The sequence below is a fragment of the Narcine bancroftii genome, chromosome 3, assembly GCF_036971445.1.
Source record: "Narcine bancroftii isolate sNarBan1 chromosome 3, sNarBan1.hap1, whole genome shotgun sequence".
In the NCBI taxonomy this organism is placed as follows: Eukaryota; Metazoa; Chordata; class Chondrichthyes; order Torpediniformes; family Narcinidae; genus Narcine; species Narcine bancroftii.
In genome coordinates, this window is record NC_091471.1 from 170,617,531 (window position 1) to 170,636,391 (window position 18,861).

Below are 18,861 nucleotides of genomic sequence, written 5' to 3' on the forward strand. Positions count from 1 at the left end.
GTTTTCTGCAGATTTGAAGCCATTATGTCAGAAGACAACCCACCTTCACGTTCTGCCGAGCACTTTACATGTTTCTATTATTAATTCACTTTCCCTCTGTTGGCATGATTCAGCATAAAAAGCAGTCCAGTGTAATAAGCAGGCTGACGGCGAGGTACAGCAGTAATTTAATCGAGCATTGAGAGCTCAAAGGTGAAGCTTATGCAATGTCAGCAGATTTCAACCTCTCTCATTGCCAGCCATTTGCTATTCTAACTGATGGACAAGGTCTTTTCTTCTTCATGCATCAGTGCTGACTCCACCAGTTGTATATAAGCAGTTTTGTTTGGCACGGATTCACTTTGCTGAATTAGTATTCCTCAAGCTCTTTGGACCAGGTCCCACCTCCCTCTTGTCATGAATTATGTGGAGCCCTTTCTATTCCAAATATAATGGGATGATGACAAGGTACAGAAATGAAATGGTCACATAGGGTGAAACAATACTCAAGACCATATTATTCTTTCCAAATAGTGATATTGCATCCAAATGATAAGATTAATGTTTGAATCAATTATAAGCTCAATGAGACATCCTGGATTCTGAAAGGGATTGGCAGTATAGATGCTGAGAGACAAATTTTCTCTGATTGAATTTTCTAGAACTGGAGATGCTGTCTCAGGAAATGGGCCAATAACTTATGATGGCCATGTTGGTTTACTCAGGATTATAAATTGTGGAATGCTTGACCCAGAGGATATGGATGCTAAAACATTGAGCAGACTTGAGGTTCAGTGTGGTGACGTTTAGGTCTAATGGATATTGTGGAATGGGAGGATGAGGCACAGGACTGAGTTCAAGAGTAGTGCAAGCTTGAGTGGCTATGCAAGCTCCTCCTGCTTCTCTTTGCTCTGGTTTTGTTGAGCATCTGAGATAAGCTGGCTAAGAAAAACTGTAGAATGAGACAGCAGTATGATACGATCAGGTCAGGATCCTTCTCCATAGGTCAATTCATTTACAGCCAATCGATTTGCCTTTGACCTATTTCCTTGTTCCTTTATAGAAGTTAATTAGATAGAAGACCAGTCAAACTGTCTCAACCATACAGGCTCTTTGAAAAATACATCCTTGTTATCTCCTACTCCCCAGACTTCTCCCCACAAGCCAAGGTATTCAGTAATAAAAGTCTATCCATTTCAATATTAATTGCTTCATTTTTCCCAGTATCCAGAGCTTTATGGATGTATAGTTCTGATCAATCTCCCCTTTGTGCGGAAAGATTAGGTAAGGATTATTTATTGTCTATTTTCTTGAGACCATGATTTGCTGGGTAAAGAATTCCAGAAATCATTATGATGTATGGCTTGGTGGGAAGCTTGGATTTGGTTTCTTTCTGATGCACTTGATGACCATGACCTGCTTGATGACAGAAATCATTCATTTGGGAGGTTCTGTCCAAACCATATCAGTGAGTAATCACAGAACATTCTTTTGGACTGTTCAAACTGTGGTTAGGGTAAGTGATAGTGCAGAGAGAGAGAGAGTGTTTTGCCCAGCAAACAGTGTGCCAACTAAACTTGCTTCTTTTCATTCTGGATGACTTCTATTGGGAGCTGCATTATTTCAGAGAGGTTATTCCATTGCATTAATGGGATATCAGTAGATGAGTCAACTGCTGCTAGATACCCATCCTCACTCCTGATGTTGCAGCTGTGTCAGTTGACGTTCTGGTCACGGGTGAGTCCAGGGCGTTGATGGACAAAGCTGATCCAAAAGTAATGTTGATTTGTAAGGTGGTGATGGTTATACTCTCCTCTGCAGGAGATAGTATAGCTTTGCATTAGTAACTTGTAGAATAGATTTATGAATATGCATTACCTTAAAATAAGAACTCCTTTGCTATTTAACTTAATTTATTTATCACCCTTTTCTGGTCAAAAGGATTATGCAACCAAGGGCAATAAGAATAGTATTGACATCGGATGTTAATAATATGCAATCTTGATTATGATACAGCCTCATAAGCTTATTATTTGCAGCATAATTATGACATTTTAAATTTAGACATACAGCACGTTCACAGGCCCTTTCAGCTCACGAGCCCATGCTGCCCAATTACACCCAATTGGCCGACAACCCCAGGTGTGTTTTGAACTGCGGGACGACACCAGAGCTCCTGGGTAAAACCCATGCTGACATGGGGAGAACAAACAAACTCCAAACATACAGCACCAGATTCAAAACCCATGGCTGGCACTGTAACAGCATTGCACTAACTGCTATGCTAACTGTGCTGCCTGAGGCAGAATGTGATGCATGCCCAGAGTAGATGTACGGCCATGGTTTTATCGATATAGTTTTGAAGGAACTTTGCCTCCATTCTGAAATCTATATGCTGAAATTGACATACAGCTGTACTGGTTATTAATGGAACTGTGGCTTGGTTTCAATCTTAAATTAGAATTTACAGCATTCATGATATTATTTCAACATGTAACAGTTTTAACACAATGGTCCCTGCTGTGGATTCTATGTTTACAATAAAAATTGGGAGGTTGAGTATCCAGTATGTTTATTGTCTCCTTCCCAATCATTTTATCTTTCTCTGGCAGACTTCTTTATGAAGGGTAGAAATATGCTGACTTGTTTTAAGGATCATTTTACATCTAGTCCAGTTTTGCGCAGGATGCTGATAAATTGATGGAGCTTCTGGTCTGTTCTATTGTTTAAGCAATATACCTGAGAACTCATTACATTTCCGTTATCTGAGATGACACAGGGATTCCAGATGAGTGAGTTGAGCAACAAATCAGAAGTAGCTGCTGTGGGATTATGCCAATAGACTGCAACTCTAGTGAGTAAATATAGAGTATCTTTGGGCGGGGGGGGGGTAGGGAGATTGGATAACAATTTGATATGAATATGGTGCAAAATGGATTAATTTATGTGAGCATTTTCACTTTGCATTCTCTTAGACTCAAAAGAGTCTTCCATTTGGTTTGACAACAGAATTGGTTATGATTAGGTTAGAAGCTTTATGTCTAGGTTAGAAGGGTTATGACCAGGTTAGAAGGGTTACGACTACGTTAAAACTATGACCAGGTTAGAAACTAGGTGGTTTCCATTCTTTAAATTCTTGTTCCTTCTGGAGTAAAGGAAGGAGATTTTGATGCAGCTTAGGTGTTTCATGCCTGAGATTTTTTGAAGGCAAATGTGCATTTTTTTTCTCAGCAAGCTCCACTGCATCAGTCTGGCATTGGCGCTGGGGTCAGTGAGAGATGACGTCTCATCTGCCAGTCTGTGCCAATGTGAGATAATTGACAGAGCGATGACGTGGCCAAAGAAATCTACTTAATGCAACAAAAAAAGGCAGTAGTCCTGATATTGCTTTGCGAACCACAGAAGCAGATTCTAACTTGAACTGACTGCAGCAAATTTAGGGCAAAGTCTCGCAAACTTACAAAGTATAAGCTGTCTTCTGATCTTAATGTTTTTAAAATGCGCACCTTCTCAGGTAAGGCAAATGTGAGGAGATGGTGTGGATCCTCACTGGCAACGTCATGTTTAATATTACTGAAATATTGAAGATGCTCTGTCTGTGTGGATGAGCTCTGATGGGGAATCCTATGGCTTACTTGTTCTGATGCTGAGGGGGGATAAATTACTGTTTTTTGCTTTGAGCAGCAGAGTCTGGTCATGAGCAGGAAACTTGTTAGAAAATTTTGAAAATGTGTATAGTATGGGAATTTATTTTGTGTTTCAATGTGGAGTTTGAAGGTTTTATTCCTCATGGCACATAACTTTCAATAACTTTAAGTGAAGGTTTCCTAAGATGGAATTGCAATAGTCAAGATACAGCATTACCTATGAAAGTCAAAGTCATAAAATAACAGTCTCTTTCTGTAGCAGAGCACTGATATATTTTGGGGCCAGACCATACTCCTTTCAAAGGTTTTGAGGTCAAATCCTTACAGATATTTTACATTAGTGACTTCACTATATTGCTAACCCATGCTTTTGTATGTGTGTGCATGTATATGTTTGTGTCTGTCTGTGTGTTTGTCTGTCTATGTGTTCCTTTCACCCATGCTTTATATGGGCTTTGAAGTCCTCACTTGGAGACTGCAGTGGTTTACGAGAATATTCTGCAACTTAAAACAATGCTCCAGCTAAGGTTGCTGTTCAATTAGAAAAAAAACTTAAGTTCCAGCACTGAAGCAAAGGGATTACAGGGTATTAAAAAGAGACAGAGGGAGAGGGTCATGGTCCAGTTCTAAGATGATTGAAATTGGTCATCTATTTTATGATTTAAATGTATTAGAAAATTTGAGGGTTCTTCTACCTGCCTGCAGATGAGGTATCTCCCTGTTTAGCTCTTGAATGTTGCCAGTAGTTAAAAATAATTATTTTAAATTTAAGTTGATGTGAAATCATTCTCTCTAAATATAAGCAAACTAATTTAGATATTGGAAATATCAAAATAAGGGTGGAAAATGTGAGGAGCAGTCCAGACAATATATGTAAAAAGAGAATCAGAGTTAATGTTTCAGTTGATGATCTTTCTTGGAAAAGGATAAAGGGAGAGATAAAAATAAAATTTTCAAGCTCAGAGACAGAGTTAAGAGAAGAGAGAACAACAGGGAAGGATTTGAATCAAATGTTTTCCTTCTGTTAAAAATAGCAATGAATGGGAATTAGGAATTACTGGAAACTCCATGTAAATGAATCAGAAAAATGCAGGAGACCCATAAAAAATTACTATCTGATGTGGATTGTCTGGTTCGTAGATGATATTTTGTTTTGAATAAGTTTTGCATTTCAAATTAAGAGAAACTGCACCAAGTGAAGTAAATATAAGGGACCCCAATTTGGTTATATGTTCTATTGAAAAATCACTGTTCGACTGTAAAATTAACAGGAAGCTTGCATTTGAATGTAAAATATGCAAACAACAATAAACAAATTAGATTTGTTTTGATCTTTGTATCAAAATGTTTGCCAGATTTCCAATGGGATTTCATTCCAATGGAAATAATAATGATGGTCCATGGTGCCATTTTGCATGTGATATCAGATACTAACACTGCTTTAATTAGTCAAGTGAGTTTAGGGCTCCATTTGTTTCTTGAACCATTGTAACTGTTGACACATTTTACTTCTTGGGGTGTGGAACGTAATGCAGTAGCAATTGCAAATTTAAGGAATCAGAACTCAATGCACCCTGTTGGGTGGAATCTATATGTTGTTAATTGAAATTGATAATGAATTATATGGATGGAGTACAAAATGTTCCACTAAACTCATTCTGCTATTTCCTATTGCAAAATTGGCTTTATAATTCATGTCGGAATGGTGAGATTTGAACCATGTCACCGCTGATCTGGGTAAAGTGATATTTCTTCCCTGATGCAAGACCTCAACAGTTCAGATAGCATCAAGTGTCAGGGTCAAGTTTGAGTTCAGATTACCCATTGAGGTGATAAGTGCACTGAACTCATTACCACTGTTCCTTTCTCATGGGATATGTTGCCTCAAATGAAAAGCCTGTGTGTAAAATACATAAAACACCCCGAGGCCCTTCACACCCACTAAAAGAAGAAGTATTTCAATAAGGGAGACACACAGAAAAGTGCAGATGCTGTGTCTGAAGCACCGAGCGCAATCAGTGGGAGGAAAAGATTGGTCGATTTTTCAAAACTCTTTCTACAGACAGATAAAATATTTAAATCAATGATCAAAACGATGAATGAGATTTTCTTTTGAAGAATGCATAATAAGGGGGTGAGGTGAAGATGCACAGGGGGTAAACTCCAAAGCTTGGGACAAACAGGCTGAAAACATCATCATCAGATAGAGTAACGGAAATGGGAATGTATCAGAGACCAGAGTTGGAGAAATGCACCAGTCTAAGGGAGATGCTCAGTTAGGGAGGGCACAAAGGGTGTGGAATGCTGGGGATTGAAGGTTATGTTACAGATTCACTTCATTCTCCCAACACCAACCTAACTCCGTTTCAGGTTCCTTTTTAACTTTCCTTTATTTGTAACATAAAAATGTAATATACGTGATAGTCTTCGACTTTTGTCTGCCATAAGACATACATAGAGATGCCCTGAGCAATGTCCAGCACCCCTAGCAATAAGAGTAAGAGAAACCAAAGCAAGTCCCCTTGGAGGCATTGAATTTCTGTGGATTCGCTCCAGCACTCCACAGTCTTGACAACATCGCAGACTCCTGTTTAATCCATTGACAACCCGAAATGATCAGTAAGCCTTCAGTGTCCAAGGCCCTTTGGGAGCCCTATTTTGATGAAGGGCTCAAGCCCAAAACAATTAGTTATGTATCTTTATCTTTGCTATATAAAGGGCACTATTTGACCTGCTGCGTTTCTCCAGCGTTGTGTTTTTACTTCAACCCTGGTGTGTGCAGATTTTTTTTCCCAGGAGCCCTTTCCCGGTTCTGATATTGGTTCCCATGAGCCAGTTTCCAGCAGCCTGCAGCCCGTTTGGAAGAACATTTAGAGGAGATGTTGGAGGAAGGTTAATTTTACACAGAAAGAGGTGGTGCCTGGAATGTGTTGTCCAGGGTGGTGGTGGAGGATGGTACAATAGAGACATTCGAAAGACTCTTGTATAGGCACATGGATGTAAGGCTTATGGGTGTAAGATGATGAAAAATGTTGTGGGCTGAAGGGCCTGTTCTCTGCTGTAATGTTCCATGTTCTAATTTCAACATCCTAAGAAACCATTTGTTACAAATATGCAGGAGACACAAACAAAGCACAAGCTTCACATTTAATGGTCTGCACTGTCAATAAGATAATGACAAGGCCCTTCTTTAATATCGTTCTTCTTCTCATCTGCAGCTACCACGTCACCCACACCTTGGTCAGGCCACGCAAGGCCATGCAACGAGAGTAATCGGCACTACTGTGTGAATGGAGGACAGTGTTTCGTGATCAATGGTATTAATAAGCTCTCCTGTCAGTAAGTGAATCCAAACTTTACTTCAAGTCCACAAAATTGTTTCATTTGGGTGTTTTATAGCTTCCTGCTATGTTCCTCGCCATGCTGGGCAAGTGATCTCTCTTAAATTGTCGTTTTATAGATCCTATACCCCAGTCAACAGAATGTACGGAGCATTGGAATGGCAGGACCAAAGATCCATTTAATTCACCTTCTGCCATCCCTGTGGTCATGAGATTCAATAATTACAGAATTATTGGCACTCACGCAATCTATCTCGATTAATTAGTCTGCATCAAATACGAATGTGGCCTGAGGGAAATCTCATACTGGTGGAAACCATTGGTACTCTTTTGCATAAAATTACACATTCCTTTAAGCTTTCATTAGCACACATGTTATCTCAAACTGTTCATAGCCACTGGGTCCATACTCTCTCAGAAACATCCCATCATTTTCAAGCTTATTGAACCTCCATTTGAATCATTCAAGATTAAATTATTTATAGAACTGTAATTGCAGTAATTACATCTCAAATTTGTTTCTTTTAACACTATATTTTAACTCTAAATTAAATAAACTGATTTTAATTGGAAATATTCACCCATTTCCTTTAAAATCCTTTAAAAACAGGTCTTGGCCTTTTATATTTAGGATCTAAGAAACTGATGGATTAATCAATGGTTTTTTTTTAAACTTTATTTAGATTAATCAATGGTTGAACAGAATATCATAACATGACCACTCTACCCTTAAATCCCCACTTAATGGGCTCAATATGTACTTCAAGAGAACTACTCACAAAGTATTGGAACACTTCCAATGGAAATGTAATGACCTGACATCATAGTGGAAAGCTTGTTTTACCAAAAAAGTAACTGATGAAACTGATTTGAGTAGTTTGATTTTACACAATATTTTCAATTTTGTTTTATAATCGCTCTCCTCTCACCCTCAGAACAATAAAAGCTGATTCTTGTGCAATGTGCAAGACTCCCTTCTCTCTCTCTTTCTCTCTCTCTCACACACACACATACACAATTTGCACACACACATGCAATTTACACACATGAAGGTGCCCACAATTCACATACAAAAAATTCAAATTCACAATTTACAGAGTTTACAGACATGCAAAATTTGCATGCACACAATTCACTCGCATACACACACAATTCACACACGCACATTTCAATCACAAACATGCACAATTCATACACACACAATAAACACACAATTCGCTCACATACACACACAATTCACACATGCACATTTCACACACAAACATGCACAATTCATGCACACACAATTCACTCACACACACACACCCACACACACAATGTTTCATCTTGTATTCGTATGTGTGAGTTCTTAGGCAACACATGGAAGAGGAAAAGGTTACTTTAAAGTTGATATAAACAGCACATGAGGCATGCCACAAGGCTGTAAGCCTCCATTACAGATCTAACATACTGTGTCTCTTGCTCTCTGTCAACCCCCTGCTGGTAGCCAAGTCTAATCAAACCGTAACTATAATCAAGGCCTTGCTAGTGGCCATGCAAACATGATCACTATCATTACATCTCCCTTTCTTAAAACAAAAGTAGCTTACTTTTAACTAACATGTTTTCTTTGTATAACTCTGCAATTTTAACTTTAACACTAGGAACATGCATTTTCATTATTATCAACATTGTTAACATTTTTTAAACTTGTTTTGTGTATTGACATTTACATAAACTAAAACTTGAAGAGCAAATAAGATAGCACTACTTCATTCTATAACAGGAGTCTTTAAATTTGTTCAATGAGTCTCTTAGGAGGATTCACGTGTTTTGACGATCTCTTAATTGATTGTCCTTGAATCTGAGTTGTTGCTTCAGACAATGTCTTCTCAGCTGTGTATTCAGGTTGTTCAACAGTCTTTCCATCTACTTGAAGGTTCCATTTGAAGGTCTCAACGATTTCTTCACAGAACAGCATTCATCTGTCTGCATGGTGTATTATCTTGGCTGGACTTCACTAAGGGCAGTTCCCTTCTGAGTCCATAAGTTTGTTTTGTCTTTTAGTCTTACTTGGTCACCAGTGTAGAGTTCTGGTAGTTTTTTTGTTCCTATGACAAAGTAATATGTTTGCTTTTCTTTCTGTTGTTCTTTGAATTTCCTCACCTTCTCCCCCTCTTTTGTTTTTAGGAGGTTCTCCAAATGGGTAGGTTTGATCTTAGCCTACGTCCCATAAGGAGTTGTGCTGGTGACATACCACACTAGAGCAGCATTGTGCGGTATACTAGGATGCTCTGGTAGAAGTCTGTTCCACTGTCTTTTGTCTTGTACATCAGTTGTTTCACTCTCTGTACTGATTTTTCACTAGACTATTGGACTGTGGAAAATGAGGGCTTGATGTGGTGTGTCCAAAGTTGTACTCTTTGGCAAAATGTCAAAACTTTGAATTGCAAAACTGGGGTCCATTGTCTGTGAAGACTTCGCTTGTCACACCATGACTTTCATACCTGTTACTACATCATCTGCAGTGGTGGTGTTCAGTTTACACACCTCTGGATACAGGGAGCAATAGTCTCTAACTACAAGATAATCCTTCCCTTGACATTCGAATAGGTCAGGACCTACCTTCTGGTAAGGTCTGTATGGTGTTGGGTTTGGCTTTAGTGGTTCTGCAGGATTGCTTGATTGATATTTCTGGCATATTTTACAGTTTGACACTTCATTTGTTATATCATTGTTGATTCTTGGCCAGTACATCACCTCTCATATTCTCTTCTTGCACTTTTTGATTCTGATATGTCCTCCATGGATCCTTTTTAGCATCTCTTTTCTCAGACTATTTGGGATAAGGATTTTACTTACTTTGTAGATGATGTCTTCAACCACTGATAGTTCCTCCCTGCAGTTCCAGTACTCTGAAATGTCAGGTGAGTAGTCCTGCTTCATTTTGGGCCATCCATCCAACATGTTTTTTCTCAGTTGTCTCAGTGTTTCATCTTTGTTTGTCTCTGACTTTATGAGCTCCATTTTTTTCATCTGATATGGACAGCGCCATTGTGATCATGTCCACGAAGGCGTTCACAACTTCATGCATTTTGGTGTTTATGAGCTCTCTCATATCAACAGCTCTAGACAATGTGACTGCTATGTGCATTAACTTACCTGGAGTGGAAGCCACATTCAGTGTATAACATTGCAGCCTAATCATCATTCTTTGTATTCTAAGTGGACATTCATTTAATGGCTTTTGGAGCAATGCAATCAAGGGCTTATGGTCAGTCTCTACACTGATTGCTTGTCCTGACACAAACTGATGAAATCTTTCACAGGCGTATGTGATGCTGAGCAGTTCCTTTTTAATGTGAGCGTATCACATCTCCACGCCTGTCATTGAGTGTGATGCATATGCAATGGGTCGCCAGTCATCATAGTTTTTGCAAAAGAACTGCACTGAGCCCACTATGTGATGCATCTGATGAAATCTTGATGGGTCTCGCTGGGTTGTAAAACTTCAGAATTGGTTCCTCTGTGAGCAGTGTCTTTAGTTCCCTCCATGACTTTTCATGTTCATGATTCCACTCCTATTAAATGTTCTTTTCTGTTAGTCTTCTCAATGAAGCCATCTTTTCTGAGAGGTTGGATATGAATTTACCCATATAGTTGATTATTCCATTAAACCTCTGTATATCCTTTTTGCATTGTGGCCTTGGCATGTTCCTAATGACTGACACCTTTCTGGGATCTGACTTGATGCCCTCACTGCCGATAATATCTTCTACAAATGTTAGTTCTCTCACCCCGAGCTGACATTTCTCTCTATTCAGCTTCAGGTTTGCTTTCCTTGTTGTTTCCAGCACTTTCCTTAGTCTCTCATCATGCTTCATTTTCGTGGTTCCTCATATTATGATGTCATCCATTGAGGTATCAACTCCATCCAGGTGCTCATAGACCATATGGATAGTTTTGTGAATGGTTATATGGTTATGGTTATATACTCAGGAGCTGAGGCAATTCTGAATTGTAAACTTAGGAATCTGTATCTGCCAAATGGACTATTGAACGTGCACAGTCTTGAACTTGCTTCATCCAATTTTAACTGCCAAAATCCTGATGATGCATCTAACTTGCTGAAAAACTTTGCATTTGCAAACTGTGACATGATTTTTTTTCATGTGTCGTAATGTTCTCTCATTATTGCTCTGTTTAAATCTCTTGGATCCAAGCAAATTCTAAGCTCTCAATTCTTTTTGTCCACAATGACGAGTGAACTTTCCCACTCCATTGGCTCATTAATTCTCTGAATAACGTTCAGACTTTCCATCTTGTCCAACTCTGCTTTTAGTTGCTTTTGAAGTGCAAATGGAACTTTTCTGCATGGATGTATTATCAGTGGCATTCGTTTATCCACTCTGATCGTGTGTTCTCCTGGAAGGCAGCCTAGACCCTGAAATAGGTCATTGTACTCTTTCATGAGTTCATCATAGACTGTCTCTCCTTCACTTTCCACAACGAGGACTCTCTTTACCAGGTTCACTTTCTCACAGACTGTTAAACCTAGTATTGCCTGTATATCCTTTAGTACCACAATGCATACTAGCATATGCTCTTTGTCCTTGTATTTCACTTTGACCTTGCATTCTCCTTGCACTGGTATATCGGTAATTGAATATCCTGACACCTTCAATTTTGATCCATACATCTTTGGTATGCATCTAATCTTCTTATAATCAGTCTCTTATATTAATTTAATTTGTGCTCCAGTATACAATTTAACTGAAATGTATATGTCATTCACTTTTAATCTTAACATCCAGTCTCTGTTTTCTTTCTTGTTTTCAGTCACAACATCTACATAAAATTCCTTTATCTCCCTTTCATCTACTGCATGAACCTTGCTTTGTTGCACTTGGTTCCTACAGCAACGGGCATAAAGGTTGCTTTTGTTGCACATATAGTATGCTTTACAATATGCTGGACACTTTTTTTGGTAGGTGTGTATCGTATCGACGATATGGCTTTCAATTGTCCCTTTCATTTTTGTTTGCTGGCCATGCCTCTCTTTCCACTTTGGCCCACTTTTTGTTAAATGGTTTATGTCTGTTCTTGCTCACTGCATCCACATTGCAGCTAGTTTCACTGAACAGCTCTTTTGTCTGCTATGACTTTTTCCTGGTCTAGATTTTGCTCTCTTAGTAGTCTTTCCCTTAGACTATTATTTGGAATATCATACACAAGTCTGTCTTTTATCAGCAAGTTGGTCAGTTCACCAAATTCACATATTTTGCTTCTGTTTCTCAATTCAGTCACATACTGATCAATATTTTCTTCCATTTTCTCTATGCCTCTCAAACATCACGTCATGTTTAGGTATGCAGTATGCCTCAAACTGTTCCATTATTTTTTTTCTGGCTTCACTTTGTCTCCTTCAGCAGCAAATATGAAGTTATTATACACCTCCAGGGCTTCATCACCCATGACATGTAAGAAAATTGACACTTTCACTTCACCACTTTTCTCGTCAACTCCGACTGCCACTAAATACAATCCAAAACACTGTTTAAATCTGTTCTAATTTTCTGCCACATTACCTGCCAACAAAAGTTTCGCTGGTGGATGTAATCCTTCCATTTTTCACTGTGCTAGCTTCTCTTCACTGACTTTAGATTTTACCTTTTAAAGTATTTCCTTCATCCCACTTTTGACACAAGCTTGTATCCATATGTGTGAATTCTTAGACAACACATGGATGAACGAAAATATTCTTTACTTTAAAGTTGATATAAACAACATGAGGCATGCCATGAGGCTGCAAGCCTCCATTACAGATCTAACATATCTTGCTCTCTGTCATCCCCCTGCTGGAAGCCAAGTCTAATCAAACAGTAACTATTATCAAGCCCTTGTTAGTGGCCATGCAAATATGATCACTATCATTACAACACACACACAATTTACATGCACATATACAAATCACTCACAGACACACACACACACACACACACACACACACACACACACACACACACACACACACACACACACACACACACCACAGATTTTCTCACACACATATACAGCCATGCACACACATACTCATACATTTATGTTTATGGTTTTAGTGAAGTGGCATGAACTCACATACATAGACATAGAGGCTCAAGAGCCTGAAAATGCTGGAATTTAGTATAAGAAGAAAATAAGGTGAGAATGTAGTCCAGTTGGTGGGCACTGTGGTTGAGCTGGTGGTGAGAACAGGGACTGTAATTCAGTTTAAGGGGATGTAGTCAGGTTGGTGGGGACCATAGACCAGTTGGTGGAAACTGTAGTCCAGTTGGTGGGGACTGTATCCGGTTGGTGGGGACTGTAATGCAGTTGGTGGGGACTCTGTCTGGTTGGTGGGGACTGTGTCAGGTTGGAGGGGACCGTAGTCCGGTTGGTTGGGACTGTAGTCTGGTTGGTGGGGACTGTAATGCAGTTGGCGGGGACTCTGTCTGGTTGGTGAGGACTGTGTCAGGTTGGTGGAGACTGTAGTCCGGTTGGTTGAGACTGTAGTCTGGTTGGTGGGGACTGTAATGCAGTTGGCAGGGATTCTGTCTGGTTGGTGGGGACTGTGTCAGGTTGGTGGAGACCGTAGTCCGGTTGGTTGAGACTGTAGTCTGGTTGGTGGGGACTGTAATGCAGTTGGCGGGGACTCTGTCTGGTTGGTGGGGACTGTGTCAGGTTGGTGGGGACCGTAGTCCAGTTGGTTGGGACTGTAGTCTGGTTGGTGGGGACTGTGTCCAGTTGGAGGGGACCGTAATCTGGTTGGTGGGGACAGTAGACTGGTTTTTGGGGACTGTAATCTGGTTGGTGGGGTCTGTAGTCTGGTTGGTGGGGTCTGTAGTTTGGTTGGTGGGGACCGTAGACTGGTTTGTGGGGACTGTAGTCCAGTAGGTGGGCACTGTAGACCAGTTGGTGGGCACTGTAGACCAGTTGGTGGGGTCTGTAGGCTGGTTGGTGAGGACTGTACATGCACACATCCTTCCCCCTCATTAGGCCCAGCTTTATATTCCCAATCTCTGCCTCTCATGCTCCTTCTTAAATTCTCTCTACACAGGGATCAAAGCCTCCAATTTTATCCCATGATATCAGTTAAGAATTCTTTAAAAAAAACATGGAGTGGTAACAAGAATATTTGAAAGTTAAGCTACAACCTGTATGTTACCCCATAGTAAATGTGTTTGGATTAATCTGGTACCAGACCAGATTATTTTCCACAGGACCAACAATATCATAATTGTTCAGTCCAATTTGAATCCAATTGAATTGTTTATTGTATGTGTTACAGTGAATAACTTTGTTTTCAGGCAAGTCAACACATAAGTAATTTTAACCAGTGAGATATTTAAAATATGTAATAAATCTGAAAAATAATGGTGTTTTGAAACTTAAATGTGAATTGTTCATTAATTTTTCATCCCCAGTAAGTGCATTGTATATTGCTCAACAGCAGTTTTCCTTCATGGCTGATATAATGATTTGGAATAAAATCAGATACAGATGTATTGTTTGGCTTAAAGTTCAGTTGAAGCAAAATTCACAGGCACTTCTATCAATCAACATAAGTGTTCCCATGTTATAATTAATGTGTTGCACTGACAGAGCATAGCAACTGGTCATAATAGCAGTAACAACATTCATGCTTATATTGTGATTTTAGGTCCAAACAATTCCTTCCAACCTTGGTTTAAGTGAGCTGCTTGCTACTGGAGAGAGAACATTGGGGGTTTAAAAAGTCATACACCTCCAAACAAAATGTTTTAAGGTGTTCCATTCAAACAGTTGCACCAATATGATGGGAACACCATATTGTAGACACAAATCTGAAAATACTTGGTTATGATCTTCTCTGAAGGTCTGAAATTGAGTGAGACTAGCAAGCCCACGATCGCTACCTTGAATTAAGTTACAAATGAAAATTTTATGGTGTTACGATGGGAACTAAGAAATAGAACCACATTTCAGGACATGATGTTAGGAGTTATATGGTACTGGCTTTGAACCTGCCCGCTACCTAAAACAGGAAGTTGAGATCCTGTCAGTGCATTCAGAAGGGGAAACAGAAAAAAAGATTAAAAAAAAACAATGACTGAAGATTATCAGTGGTGTGATGGGATGGCGTGTTTCTGTCACACTGACACACGTTATAATGACGTTGATCCCAATAAATATGCAAATTTATGGCCAAGAAATATTGTTCTTGGACAATGGTTCATCCTGCATCAGGACATGTTTCCAGATTTATTCAGCTGGCGTCAGTTTTGGTATCAGAAGCAGTTTTGATTCAAAGATTAAAAACACAGAAATAATCTGAATGAGTTCTATGCATCCTAATAATATTCTTTTACCAAGAGGCCTAGCAATAAAGTGTGGAGCAGTAGGTGTCGATAGAGGAAAATCCTCTTCGACACAAATCCTGTTTTTCCTTACAGAAAACACTTACAGAAAACAAACTGTGTTCACTGGGTCCAGATTCCTTTTGGACTTGAGAGAAAAGTTTACATCTTGTGAAACTTTACCTATTTGGACATCTTACTGATGGACAGACATTAAAGTTCACCAAATTATTTATATTCAATATTCCTGAATGTTTAAAATTTGTGATGACAGCTCACTGATGCTAAGCTTTCCTGCCTCCAAGAGACTGGTCCAAGCTAAATTGTTTGCTCATTTTTGTTTTATTGGCTATTTTGATACAGTCAATTGGTAGCAGATGCAGTTTAACAGCTTGTGAGACCCTTCCAAACAAACATTAAGTAACAAATTGGCTGTAAAGTTTGTGGTTACATATAGAACTCAAACCACTGGTTTCTTGTGCCTATAAATAATAGCTGGGGAATCATGAAATGGCCTTTCATTAACTTTACAAAGCATACTCCAAAATATTTTCTTGCCGAAAGAAATCTTGGGTCTGGAACTGGTGAATTATAGTGGAAATGTAAAGTCAACAAATCAGGAAATCTACATTATACACGTCTCCTCAATCTGTAATTTGTGTTCAAGAATTTTGTGAAGGGTTGGAACTTGATAATTTCTGATAACATATAGAGTTCTAATTGGATTTGTGAACGCCTAAATGATAATGCTATTGTATTTCTAGTTATAAATTAACAAATGACGATGAAAAATACCATTATTTTCAAAGGGGAGACAGTTAAACTGAAAGAGTAATAATTGTCCATTCAATACCAGCTGCCAAAGAGCTTGATTTCACTAAGAAGTTCTCCTTGGTGCTGGTTTGTCTATTAATGCGACGAGTTTTGTTGCTTTTAACCATGTGCGTGGTTCTGCTGAATGCATTTGTTCTGTTTGTTTATGTCCCATTTCTACCCTCCAGGTGCGATCGCGGATTCACTGGAGAAAGATGTGCAGAGACTGTACCCATGAGGGTCTTTATACCTGAACGTATGTGAAGATATAATCACATCTGGGTTTTTATTCTCTCCCATACAGCTCAACAACAACAAAAAATCCTTGGTGTTGTCAGTGATCTGAGAGAAAGAGGTGTGATAAAATATAACATTTATAATTTGGACAACTTCTGAAAATGTAACCAAGCACAGAGCAACTCTGTACTGTGTGCCCTCTTAAAGTTTTTTTCTTCCACTTTGGGGAACAGTGCAGTAGAAATTAATTTGCTTGGTAATCCTGAGGTTGAGTTTACAGCCATTGAGATCCTCTCATTTCTCTTCCATCGTTATTCAGGGTCCCAGCATGGTTTCAACCAATTCACGGATGTGTAGGGTTTCCCTTGTGAGGAAATAAAATGCAGAGTATGGATCAGATGCTCACAAAATATCACTATAAAAAATAGGAAACCACAATTCTAAACCTGGGGATAATTTCCAAATTTGAAAAGATATAGTTTCTAATGTGCAACTCCCAAGAATAATCAATTACAGAAAACTTCAGAATCCATTAAAATTTTTAAATGTTTAATGCCCCATATTGTAGAAGTAATCAGCCATTTTGCTTAAATTTGATTTGACTTTGATATACATTTCCAGACAGACTTGAGACTTGGATTTTCATGGCTTGTAAACCCACCCGCGGAATGAAATAAAATTGTTTTGCTGCGTTGCAGCAATAATTATTGAATTTGGAGAGAGTGATTCCAGGTCAGGCAATGACCACACCAAGGTGATGAAGCCTCGTGCTATCAATAGCTCTATCCTGACAGTTACTTATCTCTCTTTCCTCTCTTTCTCTCTCATTTTATTTGTCTCGTCAGGTGTCCAAATGAGTTTACTGGTGATCGCTGTCAAAACTACGTAATGGCCAGTTTCTACAGTACGTCCACTTCTGTCTCTCCCTGATTTGAAGCATGCTTAGTCACGCTGTTGGTTCCTGCTATTGATGTTGCTGTTAATGCTATCATTGTTGTTGTGTTCCTGCTGCTGCTCTTTCCCCTTAATCCCAATTTTAATGTCTGTTTGGATGGTGTCCCATCCTCTGGAAGAGAAGGAAAAGATACAGACTGAAGTGCCATGGAACCAGGCATACTAGTTAGAGCAAGTGGTTAATGTAAGGTCAGTCAGCAGCTACAGAGATGGAAGCAGACCCAATGTGGGAAGGCGGAGGTGGAATCATCCACTGCAAAGTTCAGATGAGGAGTTCATGTTGATTCGCTGAAATAAACACAGGAGGTTGTGGACTGATGCGACGAGAGGTGCTGTCCTGTGAAAAGGACATTAGATTCAGAGAGTTGATGAGGAGAAAGGAGACCATGTTTTGCATCAAGCACTGAAGCTTGGTGACCATTCTCAGAGTCACCAGCGGGATGAATGTGACATGAGAGCAATAGCTGGTCATATTCAGTAAAAGGAGAAGCTGCCCCAAATGAGTTATATAATCAACTATAAGAGGAAATTACATACAGCTCTTAGAGGATTTGAGAGGACACCTAATAATAAGGTTCTATTCCAGCAAGGATCTCTTTGACCAACATGATTTACTCTTTGCCCAATCACTCACAGAGTGCAGTGTTTAATGCTGGGAAAGGATGAGTGATGTTAAATTTCCCACATGTTTTAGCCCCATCTGGAGTTCCTTTGCATTCAATTCACCATTCTATATCATTGTCAAATATTAAATTATCCCTCGGAGTTCATCTGGTGAGATTATTTGTTCATCCAATCATCTGTGCTGAGTCCCTTGATCTCAGCCAGTACTTTTCCACTTTAATGTTGTTTGCAGAAATGTTTAGGTAACCAGCACCTATCATCAGTATTGGATGTCCCTCGGACTACTGGCAAATGAGCATAAAAGGCATTCAGGTGTGAAGTGCCCATATATTTGCTCACACCTGTTCGTCTCATTTTCCAACTTGAATTTCATTTGGATTATAGTTCAACATGCTCCAGCCATTCCAACATAAAACAAAACTTAGTGGCTCCTCAGAGATTCAGCAACAAGGTTACTTGCATTGGAGATGTTCCACATTTCCTACCATTATACCACAGTTTCAAACACTTTATTGACTTTTTTGGATGGAAGATATGATTATTCCTGGCTCGACCCCTATTTATTCCCCATCCCCATAAAGATGAAGAAAGTGGATATGAGCCACCTTCTTGATCTGCTGGTGTCTGCATTCCTGGTTACTTCTGATGGAGTAAGTTCCAGAAATTAATTCCAGTGATTATGAAAAAAACATCATTTTAGTTCTATGTCAGGAAGGTCTGTATCTGTATTGTCCTGCATACACAATTGTAATTTAGTCTTAACTATGTTCAATCAAATCTGCACAGGGAAGGAACAGCACAAATACTCTCCAAACAGAGGGAAAGATAGACAGGGAACCAGTATATACCCAGTAGTATAATGGGTGTCAAATGATACCATGACTGGCAATAGCTGTGAGCTCTTTAACAGCT

At 39.2% G+C, this 18,861-nt stretch overlaps 1 protein-coding gene across 3 annotated transcripts in view; it reads left to right on the forward strand.

Annotated features, from left to right (window-relative positions):
* The window catches only part of nrg1 (neuregulin 1), a 199,922-nt gene that overhangs the window by 147,986 nt on the left and 33,075 nt on the right, over nucleotides 1-18,861 (forward strand). For 2 of the 3 annotated variants that reach the window (XM_069925812.1, XM_069925813.1), the window contains exons 4-5: nucleotides 6,845-6,965; nucleotides 17,217-17,275. In XM_069925812.1, the coding sequence (XP_069781913.1) occupies nucleotides 6,845-6,965; nucleotides 17,217-17,275 (180 nt within the window). Of the gene's footprint in view, nucleotides 1-6,844; nucleotides 6,966-16,322; nucleotides 16,391-17,216; nucleotides 17,276-18,861 lie in introns of all 3 variants that reach the window. The other variant, XM_069925811.1, reaches the window with a different exon arrangement.